The sequence below is a fragment of the Ahaetulla prasina genome, chromosome 8 (genome assembly GCF_028640845.1).
Source record: "Ahaetulla prasina isolate Xishuangbanna chromosome 8, ASM2864084v1, whole genome shotgun sequence".
NCBI lineage: Eukaryota > Metazoa > Chordata > Lepidosauria > Squamata > Colubridae > Ahaetulla > Ahaetulla prasina.
The window spans coordinates 77,780,591-77,796,617 of record NC_080546.1 but is presented as its reverse complement, the minus strand read 5'-3'; the positions used below and the strand labels follow the sequence as shown (position 1 = coordinate 77,796,617).

General features: G+C 39.4%; 1 protein-coding gene across 1 annotated transcript; it reads left to right on the top strand.

Moving 5' to 3' along the window:
- Positions 1–14,214: 14,214 nt before the first annotated feature.
- On the top strand, positions 14,215–15,396 carry LOC131203472 (synaptic vesicle membrane protein VAT-1 homolog). The gene is made up of 3 exons (XM_058193763.1): positions 14,215–14,351; positions 14,557–14,595; positions 15,040–15,396. Exons 1-3 carry the CDS (start codon positions 14,340–14,342, stop codon positions 15,274–15,276), a joined length of 288 nt encoding a protein of 95 aa, XP_058049746.1. The 5' UTR covers positions 14,215–14,339; the 3' UTR covers positions 15,277–15,396.
- The last annotated feature ends 631 nt before the right edge of the window (positions 15,397–16,027 follow it).

The window sequence follows — 16,027 nt, the reverse complement described above, 5'->3', positions numbered from 1 at the left end:
TTTTAAAATAATTTCTATCGTTGCCCACCCAGTGACTCTGGGTATGGCATTATAATTTATAAATACCTTATAATTGAATATTATAGAATATTATAAGGGAGAGGAAACTGAATAATTGGCTTTCCTATACATAAACTCAAAATGGTAGCTACTACATTATAACTTAAAAGAATTTTTTTAATGAGATGATGATGTGCCATAGTCATTTAACACCTGAAAAATTGTCAAAGATATACAAGGGTATGTCAAATATATGTAGGAAATGTAAACAATCTAAAGATACTTTTTATGAGCTCTGGTGGTCATGTAAGCAAGCTAAGACTTATTGGAATCAGATACAGTATTGAAGAATTCAGAGAATTATTAAATTGGAATGTACAACTGAAGCCAGAGACTTTTTTTTTGGTTTGATGGACAGGTTGGAAAAAAAAAATCATGGGACATCGTTGTTATATATGACAACAGCAGCAAGGCTTCTCCGTACTCGGAGATGGAAAAACTTCCATTATATCCACAACGGAAGGATGGATGGTAAAATTAATGGAGTTGGTAGAAATGGTGAAATTGACTGCTTTGATTAAAAAAGAGACTTTGTCTAGCTTTGTTTTTATCTGAAAACCATTCTTGGATGTATTTTTTTTTACTTGAAACTGAAAGAAATGAAATTTTAACCTTGGATTTTGATGACTTGTTTATGATGATAGAAGTATTGTTATGCCTATTGTTATGGTTTATTTGAATTCAAAGAATTATTGATTTTTAGACGTTTATCTGTACTGAAAAAAGACTGAAGATTTTTTTCTATAGCTTTTTTCCCATTTGTTTGCGCTCCCCAATTCTGCTTTTTCCCTATCCTTCCCTCTTTCTTTTTAATTTGCTTTTTTGTATTTTATATTTTTCTGAAATTTAATAAAGTTTACACAAGACCCAAAAGTAAAATAAATTAAATTCATCAGTTCAATCTGATGGGATCCTTCCACAATAAGACCATGCAGCACAACTTTGCGGTCTAATCCTAAAGATTTTTATTCAGAACTAAGACCGAGTTCAGATCATTAGATACAATCCTTAGGACTCAGGATTGCGTCCCAATTCTTTTGAGAGGAGCCATAATAGCTCAATTGTAGAGAGAAAAAATGTATCTATAGAAGGTACCAGCCTTGGCATCTTCTGTTAATAGCACCTAGAACTGTGATGGCGAACCTATGGGACGCATGCCACAGGGTGCACATGTATTCATATCAGTGGGCACGCAAGCTCAGTTCCGGCTTCAGAATGAAAGTTGGCAAATGGGCTGTTTTCGGCCTCTGGGGGGCCTCCAGGGCATGGGGAAGGCCATTTTTACCCTCCCCAGACTCCTAGAAAGGCTCTGGAGCCAGGTGAGAGAGAAAAATGGGCATACCCGGCTATCGCATGCCAGGAGCCGGGGGGGGGGGAGTGTCACATGGGCAGGGGCGGGGCACATAGAATTATGGGTGTGGGCAAGTGTGCATGTGACCACCACCCCGGCACGCAATGGCAAAAAGGTTAGCCACCACTGACCTAGAACATACTCCCTATTTGAGATAGTAACAATATAATACGGGTTTAAATAGAGGAAAGTCCTCATTAAATTAAATTAGTTTCTTTTGGCAAGCATATTGGAAAGTGTCATGCTTGCAATAGCTTAACGATATGGGAAGAATGAAAGTCATAAGACATTTGAGTTCCATTTGGCAATTCCAGTAGAAAAAAAACATCTCTTATATAATACTTATGTAATAGAGCAGAGACTCAAGGCCTGATTTATTGTTGCTGTTTCCAGTCCGATACAAAATGTTAGATGTTGTATTATCACTCTCAGACTCGGTCGGCAGCTCTGGGCACTTCTCGTCTTGTAATGGATTTAGAGGCATCCCACTGAGGGTTTGCAAAGAGGCCAGTTTAAAAAAACAACAACCCACAAGAGACCAGAGAAATGAGAAAAAAGCTACAAGGATGTAATTTAGTTGGTGCATATATTAACCATTTGGCATCCAAAGGCTTTATCTCAATGTATGAATAATGACATTCAACATTTCCCCAGGGTTTATTACTGAAATTGTTTGCTATCGCAAAAAGCAAACTGTAACCTACTATTTTCCCAGATGCAAGGCCATTGGAAAACTAGGCCAAGGGATCCAGTATAAATATTTATTGTTCCTGCCAAAACTTTTGCAGCCATCCATCTCATTTAAAGTAATAAGTGCTACAGAAATGGGTGAAGAAAAATCCTTGTTTTGAGCCTCCACAAATACTTTGCATTTTGCAAAGCGAGTTCTGTTTTTGCTGCTTGTAACACAGAGACTGTAAATGCTGTCTCACTGCAACAGGACAAACCAGAGAATTCAATTTTGATAGCCTCATTCAAACAATTTGGAAGAATAGTGTGGAGTTGGTGGGGGGGAGAAGGGGGAACTGTCATCTCTAGTACCCTGTTTCCCCGAAAATAAGACCCAACCGGAAAATAAGTCCTAGCATGATTTTTCAGGATGTTCATAATATAAACCCTACCTCCAAAATAAGCCCCAGTTAAGATTGTCAGTCAGATGGATGCATTTAGTACCGCATTTCCCCAAAAATAAAACCTAACCAGAAAATAAGCCCTAATGCATCTTTCAGAGCAAAAATTAATATAAGACCCGGTTTTATTTTCAGGGAAACACAGTTTTGAAAATAAAATATCTTGTCCAGAAGACTGTGAATAAAAATTTGACTGCTATATATGCTTGAAGAACAGTTCCCTCTCGGTTAGCACTCGTGTAGTTTGGAGGATGACCCAATGAAGAACATAGATTTGAGTATGTTTCATGTATGTTGACTTGGAGACTTTTCACCTCTCAGCATATGTTAAAAGAGGGCAGAACTGAGACACAAAGGAAACAATTTGTATTTGGGGAAAAAAAAGAATTTGTATCTTCATCTCCAACTTGTGTGTAGGCTCGTTACCTTTGGAACTGCAGAACTGCAGAGTAAATAAATAATATGAAACAAAAGTGAAGAAGGTTGTAGCCCTGTTATCTGAGATACCCTGAAGATCCAAATTCTTCCTCTGATATCTCACATTTTTCTTTAATAATGTGATAATGACGTCAGAATAGAAATACACTAAATGTGAGTAAACTGGTATATATCTTCCTACAAGTACACACTTGTAAACGTAGTGCTTTCAGATGCTTTGAGAGCTACTTTTTGAAGATACTTTATTCATTTCTAAAAATTGAGGCTGTCCAACTAAAAAACAAAATTGCTTGGAGAGAACAAAAAAACCTCCTTCACATCAGCCCAATTCTCCCCACAGGACTGTTGTGGGGAAAATAGGAGCAGAAAGATATGTTGGGTATGTTTGCCACCTGGAGTTATTTGTAACTCCAGGTGGCAAACCTGTAACAGGAAGCAGCAGGTGAAGCTAAACACGATTACATCAGATACCTGTGCAATTAGCAAAGGGGCCCCCCAAGGCTATGTGCTCTCCCCACTTCTCTCTGTGTACCAATGACTGCATCTCCAATAATCCATCTGTTAAAGTACTGAAGTTCACAGATGACACAACAGTGATTGGTCTCATTTGAGATAATGACGAATCCGCATATAGACGAGAGGTCGAACGACTAGCCTCGTGGTGCGACCGAAACAATCTGGAACTGAACACACTCAAAATTGTAGAAATGGTGGTAGACTTTAGGAGAAACCCTTCCATACTTCCACCTCTCACAATATTAGACAGCACAGCATCAACAGTAGAAACATTCGAATTTCTAGGTTCTATCATATCGCAAGATCTAAAATGGACAGCTAACATCAAAAACATCATCAAAAAAGGACAGCAAAGAATGTTCTTTATGCGCCAACTCAGAAAGTTCAAACTGCCCAAGGAGCTGCTGATCCAGTTCTACAGCGGAATTATTGAGTCTGTCATTTGCACCTCTATAACTGTCTGGTTTGGTTCTGCAACCCAACAAGACAGACACAGACTTTAGAGGATCATTAGAACTGCAGAAAAAACAATGGCTACCAACCTGCCTTCCATTGAGGACCTGTATACTGCACGAATCAAAAAGAGAGCCGTGAAAATATTTACAGACCACTCACATCCTGGACATAAACTGTTTCAACTCCTACTCTCAAAAAGACGCTATAGAGCACTGCCAACAGAACAACTAGACATAAGAACAGTTTTTTCCTGAAGGCCATCACTCTGCTAAACAAATAATTCCCTCAACACTGTCAAGCTATTTACTAAGTCTGCACTACTTTTAATCTTCTCATCGTTCCCTCACCTATCTTTTTCAACTTATGACTGTATGACTGTAACTTTGTTGCTGGTAATCCTTATGATTTATATTGATATTGATTGTTCCTGATTGCTTATTATGTACCCTATGATTATCATTAAGTGTTGTATCATTAAGTGTTAAATTGTACCCTATAATCATCATTTGTGTTGTAAATGTTGTATCTTGATGAAGGTATCTTTTCTTTTATGTACACTGAGAGCATATGCACCAAGACAAATTCCTTGTGTGTCCAATCACACTTGGCCAATAAAAAAATATATTCTATTCTATTCTATTCTATTCTATTCTATTCTATTCTATTCTATTCTATTCTATTCTATTCTATTCTAAAACTAATAAAGATGGAATAAGTACAAATGAATAGGATAAAAAATAAAAATATCCTTATCCCCCAAGTTAAAGGGGTCCACTATAACTTAAGACCTCAGAGAAGAGACGGGTTTTAAAGGCTTGTTTAAAAGGCCAGTAACTGTTTTGTATTACGTTCTGGAGAAGGAAATGAAACATTATTTGAAGTGCATCCTGTAGCTAATAATTACATACTTGTTACGGAAACATGTTATACAATAGTTTTGGATATTCACTGTGCTCCCTTATCTCTTGAGGGCATTTCTCCAAAATCTGTCCCACTGGCTGAACCTGTATAGCCCAGGGATGCAGCTGAGGTCAGGCCCCTTCATAAATCCCCACACCACAATCCTCACAATTGTCTTGTTTTACCCATGTCTTATTTTTTTTCTTCCATTATCTCATTTCACCGCTGCTTTATCCCAGAGGACCTGAAGTGCAGTGAAATAAAGTAGCAGTGCGCAGAGCAGTCTTGCAGCTTGGCTCCTAGAGCTGTTTTAGTCTACCTAGTGCACATCTCCCTTGAGACAGCCATAAAAGAAATCAGTGTTTGTCAAACTTGGCAACTTTTAAGATGGCTCGGCTGACTGGGAAATCCTGGGAGTTGAAGCCCTCCCACCTTAAAAGTTGCCAAGTTTGAAAAACATTGAAATAAATGGAGACAAAAGAGAACCTTAGGCAGATATTACAGAATGGTGTTAATAAAATCTGTTACCTGCCCTGCTGGTAAGTGGATCTTACTGCTTTGAGGGAATGCAGTTCTCCATCTTGAAAGCAAGCATTAAGAGTGCTTTGTTTTGTCTTTGGTTATTCGGGTTTTCTCCCACGTAAAATTGGAAGTGTCTTGGTGACGTTTCGATGAAATCCCATTCGTCATCATCAGGCTAGGTCCTTACAGCTTCCTATTTCTAGGAAAAAATCTAGCTTCCTATTTCTATTTCTCCTAGAAATAGGAAGCTGTAAGCACCTAGCCTGATGATGACGAATGGGATTTCGTCGAAACGTCGCCAAGACACTTCCAATTTTACGCGGGAGAAAACCCGAATAACCAAAGACCTACATACAAACACCCGCGAAAACCTCAGAAAACACACACACACACACACACACACACATATATATATATATATATATATATATATATATGTATATAGGTCTTTGGTTGTTCGGGTTTTCTCCCGTGTAAAATTGGAAGTGTCTTGGCGACGTTTCGATGAAGTCTCATTCGTCATCTTCAGGCTTCAGCTTCGTGCTTCTGGGAGCAATGTGTGATCGCAGCTATTTTACACGGGAGAAAACCCGAACAACCAAAGACCTATATACAAACACCCGTGAAAACCTCAGAAAACATATATATATATATGTACTTTACAAAATAAATAAATAAAAATAAAATAAAATAAATATCGCTACAGTTCAGACTACAGTTTCTTTTAGGACAAGGAGCACTCTTCAGAAACAGATCTAAATTATGGACCACTCTTCAGCCTCCATTACTCTCAACCAGGGGTGAAATGCCACAGGTTCGCACCAATTCGAGCGAACCGGTAGTAATAAAAGCTACTGGTTCAAATGAACTGCTAGTAAAAAAAAAGCTACTGGTTCATGTGAACCAGTATTTCTGACAATCAGCTATGCCGCGCAATTTATATTCGCTAGAAAGCAGGAAATCAGCACAGCTGTTCCCCCCTTGCTGTTCTACTTACCTTCTTAAGCCTCTGTTTTCCACACACAGTGTGCGTTTGGTGCACAGTGCACTTGTGCACAGAGTGAACCAGTGGCAAACTGTGGAGGATTTCACCACTGCTCTCAACTATCGTCATTACTGGCTAGGAGCAGGGGTGAAATGTAAAATTTGTTCTGTGGGCGTGGCTTGGTGGTGGGGGATAATGTGATGGTGGGTATGACCAACTTTTGTTTTTTTTACTTTTAAAAGCATTTTTTCTACAACCTCTTCGGCTGAAGAGGTTGTAAAAATATGCTTTTAAAAGCCTCTGATGATCAGGCAACTCAGCTGGGATCATCAAAGGAGCCTTTTAAAAGCATTTTCTTACAATCTCTTCGGCCAAAGAGTTTGTAGAAAAAATGCTTTTAAAGAGTTCTGACGATCCCAGCTGAGTTGCCTGATCGTCAGAACCTTTTAAAAACATTTTTTTTACAACCTCTTTGGCTGAAGAGGTTGTAGAAAAAATGCTTTTAAAAGGCTCTGACAATCCCAGCTGAGCCGCGCGATTATCAGAGCCTTTTTTTTTTAACTTTTAAAAGCATTTTTTCTGCCGACGAAAAAATGCTTTTAAAAGTAAAAAAAAACAAACCTCTGATGATCACGCTGTTCAGCTGGGCATTGGGGAGAGGCAGGAATTTTTGCTACCAGTTCTCCGAACCACCTGCTGCCATCGCTACCAGATCGGGTGATCCGATCCGAACTGGTAGCATTTCACCCCTGGCTAGGAGTTGATGGAATTTCTATTTCATACTGATTGAAAGGCATCCAGTGTTTCTCTTTTTGTTTATTGCAGCTTCAATGCATTTTGTTTGTTGCATATTATGTTTATTTCAAAAGGCAGGTCTCCACTCCTGAATAATTTCATCCACTTATTTGCAATGAGTTGCACTGGTTTTATGTTCCAGTATCTTAATTTTAGAAAGCAATGTTAGTAATTATTAGTAATAATTATTACAATGTTAGTAATTATTAGTAATTTCTGAAAATGAATCCAGTTATTTTTCCATTTAATACTGAATACCCATCTCTTAAAACAGTGTTTTCCCGTCTTATAAATGAATTGTTTGTCTCTTCAGCCAAGCCTGCCTTGTTTATTGAACTTGACTCTCTTTTTTTTTTTTTGCCTTGGTTATAAAATATGCTTATGCAATTCAAACCACCAGACTGCTTGTATCCTGTTCAAACTTGTTGTGTTTGTGAAGCTCTTGCTGTTGTCATCTAATTTTCACTATGTTCCTGCCAAGTATTTCAAATATAGGGCATGGGTCTTATATCCTAACATGACAAAAATGCCTATTCTGCCACACATATTAGCAGCATTATATCGCTCAAAACTTTTTACTTAGTGATGCCGCAAAAATAGTTGAATTGACATGTTGTTCTTCTCTCAAAGTATCCACACAAATAAAAAAATAAATTTACAAGGTTGGGGTGGGACGGAAGTACAAAAAAGCTATTCATCCCATGTTTTAGATCATAAAAATGACAAAATTCCATTCTGGTTCTGCTTTGACCATTTTGTTCAGAGGATTAAAAATAAGATGTTCTCTGTAGATATTGACAGAGAAAACAATTTACTTGGGAACCAACATCTTATCTGGAACTGAACACACCCAAAACCGTAGAAATGGTGGTAGGCTTTAGGAGAAACCCTTCCATACTTCCACCTCTCACAATACTAGACAACACAGTATCAACAGTAGAAACCTTCGAATTTCTAGATTCTACCATATTGCAAGATCTAAAATGGACAGATAACATCAAAAACATCATCCAAAAAGGGCAATAAAGAATGTTCTTTCTGCGCCAACTCAGTAAGCTCAAACTGCCTAAGGAGCTGCTAATCCACTTCTACAGAGGAATTATTGAGTCTGTCATTTGCACCTCTATAACTGTCTGGTTCGGTTCTGCAACCCAACAAGAAAGACACAGACTTCAGAGGATAATTAGAACTGCAGAAAAAATAATTGCTACCAACCTGCCTTCCATTGAGGACCTGTATACTGCACGAATCAAGAAGTGGGCCGTGAAAATATTTACAGATCCCTCACATCCAGGACATAAACTGTTTCAACTCTTACCTTCAAAACGACGCTATAGAGTACTGCACACCAGAACAACTAGACACAAGAACAGTTTTTTCCCCGAAGGCCATCACTCTGCTAAACAAATAATTCCCTCAACTATTTACTAAATCTGCACTACTATTAATCTTCTCATAGTTCCCATCACCAATCTCTTTCCACTTATGACTGTATGACTGTAACTTTGTTGCTGGCAATCCGTATGATTTATATTGATATATTGACCATCAATTGTGTTGTAAATGTTGTACCTTGATGAACCTATCTTTTCTTTTATGTACACTGAGAGCATTCCTTGTGTGTCCAATCACACTTGGCCAATAAAAATTCTATTCTATTCTATATTCTATTCTTAGTATGATCGGGTGACCAGCTCTTGGAAGAGTCTTGGTTGAAGAAAAAAACTGAAATATCATAGTGGCATAAATATTCAGACTCTTTGCAACAGCACTTGAAATTTGTCAGGATGAGAAAACCTTAAAAAGATTTGCTCTACAGAGATTTATAAAAGACATTCTGCTAAATTCTAGGATTCTGTGCATGTTATCTAGAATTTCTTTTGTGGGTTTAGTTCAGTGGTAGGATTCAGCCAGTTGTGCGAACTTCGGGAAAACCAGTTGTTAACTTTCTGAGCAGTTTGGTGAACTGGTTGTTGGAAGAAATCATTAGGGCAGAGAACTGGTTGTTAAATTATTTGAATCCCACCACTGGTTTAGTTGTCTAACCCAGTGGTCATCAACCTTTCGGACCTCAAGCACCACTAAATTCATAATTTTCAATCTCGCGGACCACTAATATGATCTGCCTAATGACCGGCTGGGGGGGCATGGCTAAGCGGTCATGGCCAACTCGATGCCATTCATATCAAGGGGTGCCTCACCAGCCTCTACTCGCCCCTCCCTTCCCAGCCACTCCTCACCTGCCTGCTCGGGCTCCTTAGGGCACCAACAGGTAGCAGTTGTTGGAACTAAGCAGTCACCATGAGAAAGAGTCCATAGTTTGAGGACCCCTGATTTCATGCAATATAAAAAATGCAAATAATTTTTCTGCGGACCACCAAAATTTTCTCATGGACCACCGGTGGTCCACGGACTACCAGTTGGTGACCACTGATCTAACCTAATACAGTCATCCCTAATCATATGGCTGTTGATTTATTCTCTTCTATTGCCAAACACCAACGCACCAGTTGTAGCTGAGCCACCACCAGAAATTCAAACAAAGCTGGAACAATTGCCAACACACCAATGTCTCAGGACTATTTACGATGTCTTTCTAATCTTATAATTACTCACTACTGTAACTATATTAGCCTGTTGTAGCAACTGGAACAATAAACCTGGTGGCAGTTTAGAAATTAGAAAAGAGATTGATAACACTGTTCTCTCTGGAGTGAGACAATGCCTAGAGATAGTTCCTTTCCCTAACTGGTTTTAAAGTCTGTTTTATTTTAAATGTTTTGAAGTATGTTTGTTTTAAAAAATAACTAGAGGAGTCTGGCAAGCTGTAAAAATGAAACCGTAACCCAGTGATGGCTAACCTTTTTGTCGCTGAGTGCTGAAAGCGCGCACGTACACCCATAATGCAATGTGTGCATGCCCCCTGCCCCCCGTGCATGTGCGGTCGACCCCACCCTGCGTGCACCCTGCCCCCCGGATGCACACGTGTCTCTCGCATGTGTCCCTCCCCCCCGTGCATGCGCAGCAGAGACCTGAAAAACATCTGGCTGGCAGGAGGCATGCGTGCATGTACGGTAGAGCTGAGCTGGAGTGACAGCTCGTGTGCCCACAGAGGACTCTGCTTGCCACCTGTGGCACTCGCCATCATGGCTCTAGCCTCTATAACAGGGATCACCAATCTTGTCAACTTTAAGACTTGTGGACTTCAACTCCCAGAGTACCTCAGCCAGCTTTGCTGGCTGAGGAACTCTGGGAGTTGAACTCCACAAGTCTTAAAGTTGACAAGGTTGGAGACCCCTGCTCTAGAATTATCTTTGTTTTCCAAAATACATCTTTGGTCTATCTAAGGCATAGAAGAATTGGAAAATAAACAGAGATGGGTAGTTGCCACAATTGCTTTATTTGTGCTTTATTAAAGCAAAATCAAATCAAATCAAATCAAATTAAATCAAATTAAATCAATCAAATTAAATCAAATTAAATCAAGAAGAGGGCCGTGAAAATATTTACAGATCCCTCACATCCTGGACATAAACTGGTTCAACTCCTACCATCAAAACGACGCTACAGAGCACTGCACACCAAAACAACTAGACACAAGAACAGTTTCTTCCCGAACGCCATCACTCTGCTAAACAAATAATTTCCTCAACACTGTCAAACTATTTACTAAATCTATACCACTATTAATCTTCTCATAGTTCCCATCACCAATCTCTTTCCACTTATGACTGTATGACTGTAACTTTTTGTTGCTATCATTAAGGTTAAATTGTACCCTATGACCATCATTTGTGTTGTAAATGTACCTTGATGAAGGTATTTTTTTTTCTTTTCTTTTCTTTTTCTTTTATGTACACTGAGAGCATATGCACCAAAACAAATTCCTTGTGTGTCCAATCACACTTGGCCAATAAAAAAAAAAAGAGAGAGACAATAGTAAATTGGGGTCTTAGAAGGCCAGAGGTATAGCAAGGAGCACTAATAGGATGACAAGGATGATGTAATATCCATAATTCTTCTACAGTAATGTTTGGATTACTTATTTACATTTCCTAAACTAAAGGCTTAAATTATAATCCTTATGATTTATATTGATATATTGACCATCATTTGTGTTGTAAATGTTGTACCTTGATGACTGTATCTTTTCTTTTATGTACACTGAGAGCATATGCACCAAGACAAATTCCTTGTGTGTCCAATCACACTTGGCCAATAAAGAATTCTCTTCTCTTCTCTTCTCTTCTCTTCTCTACTCTACTCTACTCTTTTCTTCTCTTCTCTTCTCTTCTTTTCTCTTCTCTTCTCTTCTCTTCTCTTCTCTTCTCTTCTCTTCTCTTCTCTTCTCTTCTCTTCTCTTCTAATTCCTTTCTAACTGGAAATCCAGCTTTCTACCATGTTTCCATAATATATATTTCTACCCATCTCTTAATCTTCATTATGAATTTAAATTTATTAATTAGAATATTTGGATTGTGCCTTGTGTCAGTGGATCTCCAAGTAGGATAATCATGAATGGAACAGTGAAAAATGATCCACACACAATAACGTAGTAAAGGATTGCGTATCAAACTAAGATGGAAAGTTACTACTGAGCTACAGTCAAGAATAGGTAAATAGGTTTTTACACATAGCATTGAAATGAAATAAATGTTGGTATTGAAAGGAAATAAATGTTGGCATTGAAATGAAAGAATAGAATAGAATAGAATTTTTTATTGGCCAAGTGTGATTGGACAGACAAGGAATTTGTCTTGGTGCATATGCTCTCAGTGTACATAAAAGAAAAGATATGTTCATCAAGAATTCTAAGGTACAACACTTAATGATAGTCATAGGGTACAAATAAGCAATCAATAACAATATAAATCGTAAGGATACAAGCATGTTGGCCTGTGAGAAGAGAGCATTCCATAGTCAAGATGCCATAGTCAAGAAAACATTCTTGGGTCTCCAACGTACTGTAGCCTATGTTGGGACACAGAGCACAGCCTCTAAATGGATCTTCATATCTGAGCAGTTGTAGAGAGATACTTAAGTGTATTTCCCCCTCCCTATATATTTCCAGATGTACTAGGATAAAATTGCTTAGCTAGTGGTGAACCCTGCTCTTCCAACACTTTGGTTGATATTGATGTAGGGCTTAAAACATGTCATAACATAACATAACATAATATAACATAACATAACATCAGAGTTGGAAGGGACCTTGGAGGCCTTCTAGTCCAACCCCCTGCCCAGGCAGGAAACCCTACACCATCTCAGTCGTCATCAGTATGAAATGAAATGTCATCAGTAACATTTCAACTCAGTTCAGCAGGTCTTTGTTTTACATTCCTGAGCATAACTGGGATCTTTTTCAGTCCGAAATCATACTAGCAGCAGTATTCTTCACTTCTATGGATTCATCATACCAGCAGCCTAAGCTATTTTGATGATTAATGACTGAGTTAGACTGCAACACTCTCATGGGTTACAAAACCGTAGATAAAAGCTTTTATTCATGAGGAAATAAGAAGTAAAATTACTCTGCCAGCTGTCTCATTTCCAATTTTTCCTGTGCTGTGACGCATCATAAATGGCGAGCAGAACCCTGTTTACTTCTTTCAAACACAAGCAGGGCTTGTGACATCGAGCAGAACCAAAGGGTTTTAAATGTGTTTCAAAGTCTCTGATGAGAAGGTGAGGTGTGCTTAGGCCACATCTGATGTGACATAATAGAAATACATGGTCTCCTTTTCAGAAAACTAGCTTTTGCCATAGGCCCGTGATGGCAAACCTATGGCATGCGTGCCACAGGTGGCACACAGAACCCTTTCTGTGGGCATGCCAGCTGTCGCCCCATCCCAGCTCCACCGTGAATGCACACGCACCTCCCTCCAGCCAGCTGATCTTCGAGTCTCTGCAATGCATGCACGGGGGGACAGGGTGCATATGGGCGACGCTCGCATTGCATTTGGGACAGGGGTGAAATGCTCCCGGATCGGACGGGATCGTGCGATCCAGTAGCGATGGCGGCTGCTGGTTTGGAGGACCGGTAGCAAAAATCCCTGGCCCCGCCCCCCCTGCCTCTGCTGAGCCGCCGGTTTTGCTTCAGCCAAAACAGGCCTTTAAAAGTAAAAAACAGCAGAACCTTACTTGTACTCTTACTTGTAGAAAACATGTTTGCTACAAGTAAGAGTAGAGATTCTAAGGCACTTACCTGATTACTGATGAACACATGGCTCTCTTTCCAGCCCGAAAGCAGTTTCCGTTTCAGCCAGACAGAATCAATCGCTCAGCTAATCTATTTCCTCGGTGATCAACTGGCTGGCTTTGCTGGCTGAGGAACTCTGGGATTTGAAGTCCACAATAAAATAAAATATAATAAAATAATAAAATAAAATATTTGTGCAGCTTTCTGAGATTTGGTGTGTTTCTGAAGTGTTTCACTCTAACTACACAAACACACAAAATCTCAGAAAGCTGTATGTGGCATATTGTGTGTGTGTGTTAGTTGTGTGTGTGTAAAGTGTGAATGTTGGTTTTTGAGCTTTTTGTGGCTGTGTGAAGTGTGAAGTGCAGCTGCTTTTACTTTGTGTGTGAGTCAGTTGTGTGTGTGCAAAGTGTGAAAGTTGGTTTTTGAGCTTTTTGTGGCTATGTGAAGTGTGAAGTGCAGCTGCTTTTACATTGTGTGTGTGTCAGTTGTGTTGTGTGTGTGTAAAGTGTGAAAGTTGGTTTTTGGTACCTCTTATTGTTTTTTTATATTTTGTTTGTTATTTTTATTATTTATTGTTATTGGCCACGCCCACCAAGCCATCTGACCACCAAGCCACACCCACCAATTAAGCCACGCCCACAGAACCAGTAGGGAAAATTTTTAGATTTCACCCCTGATTTGGGGGGGGGGTTGTGCGCGGGCCCCCTCGTGCCCTATTTTGGGCCTGGAAGGCCTTCTGCACCAACCTGGAAGCCAAAACAGGGCACCGGGGGAGGGGGGGCACATGCACGGGGGTGCTGGGGCGCATGCGTGGGGGCGGGGTGATTTCCCAAAGAAATCGAAGCTTCTTTGAAAATGTTGCTGACAACTTTTGTAATGTCACTGTTGTGTTGTCAGCTAGTATGAAATGAAAATAATTTCCCAGGAATGACTAGTCCAAAGTCGCTCAGTGAGCTTCTTCCGCAGTGGTGATGATTTGGCCAAATGTCTTCACTGGTAGTTATTTTATTTTATTATTGTATATAAGATAGTCTTTTTCAAATCAAGCTCAACCCCTGTTTGTTTGTTTTCTTTCCGATCTACTTTGCAGCCCCGCCCAGGCCTGGAACTGTTTTGTTTTCACAATTTAACCAAGGTTGTCTAGAAGTCTATGACTGCTACAGATTTATAAATATACAAAGGATTTTTCTCTTTTACCTAGAGATTAAAGATGTATCGAACTCTTTCAAGAAATGATCAAGTAAGTTAATGAAAAGATGAATCTTTTAAATCAAATATACAAATAGCTATAAGGATATTCATAAGCATCTTGGAGGAGCAGTTTGGTGTAGCAATAAAGGCAGGCTAGAAACCAGGAGACCATGAGTTCTAGTCTCACTTTAGGCATAAAGCCACCTGGGTGACCTTGAACCATTTACTTTCACTCAGTCCCAAGTATTAGATTGTGGCAAAGCACTTCTTTGCAGTCACCAGGACTTAAGATTGACTTGAAGAGATACACACATGTACACACTTGCACAGTGGACACACACGCACACAAACACAGACACAAAGACAGAGAACAAACGTTTAATGTTGTATCTTTCTTCATTTATGGAATTTTGTATAAGGAAAGGATCCATTTACTATCACGCACCATTTGTAATCCTGTCAATTTCCCACCTTCTGCCATTCTCTTCTACAGAAAACCCACTGGATGTTGTATAATGGAAAGGAATTGAATGGAATAGAAGAGAAGAGAATGAGAAGAGAAGACGAGACGAGACGAGACGAGACGAGAAGAGAAGAGAAGAGACGAGACGAGACGAGACGAGACGAGACGAGAAGAGAAGAGAAGAGACGAGACGAGACGAGACGAGACGAGACGAGAAGAGAAGAGAAGAACAGACTTGGAAGAGACCTTGGAGGTCTTCTAGTCTAATCTCCTGCTTAAGGTAGGAGATCTTATACCATCCTGGAAGAATGGCTGTCCAATATTTTCTTAAATACCTCCAACACCCACAACTCCCAAGAGGCAGTCTATTCCATTGATTAATTGTTTATGCCGTCAGGAAATATTTCCTTAGTTGCAGATTGGACTTCCCTCTGACACGTTTCCATGCATTGCTGTTTTCAGGTGCTTTGGAGATTAAATAAAACCTCTTCTTCCCTTGAACAGTCCTTCATGTAATGGAAGATGGCTACCATGTCACCCCTAAGTTTTCTCTTCATTCAGCTAAACATATCTAATTCCCTTAGACTAGTCCTTTTTAGTCCCTTGAACTAAAAAACATCCAAAGTCCCTTTCAGTAGCCCTATGGTCTACGGTTCTATGAAATTTCTACACTGTCCTCTCACCTATGTGACTCTGGGTAGTTTAAAACAATATAATAATATAAAAACATGATTAAAAGCATAGTTAAAGACAACTGTAAAAACAAGGTTAAAATTTACAAGTTAAAAGTAAGAATCAAAGCTTAAAAGCTTGCACAAAACGTATGTAAAATATAATCTGCAGGCAATGGTTTCAGAGCTGATGAAGGCAGGATAGAGGGGAAGAGTGAAGATCAAAGCAGTGTTGCAGCATTGGCACATGGCAGCCCCAAAGGGGGTGGAGCTTACCCAGTGGCGAAATGTAAAATTTATTGCTATAGGTTGTTGCCAACTTTTTTTTTTCTTTTTTAAAGCATTTT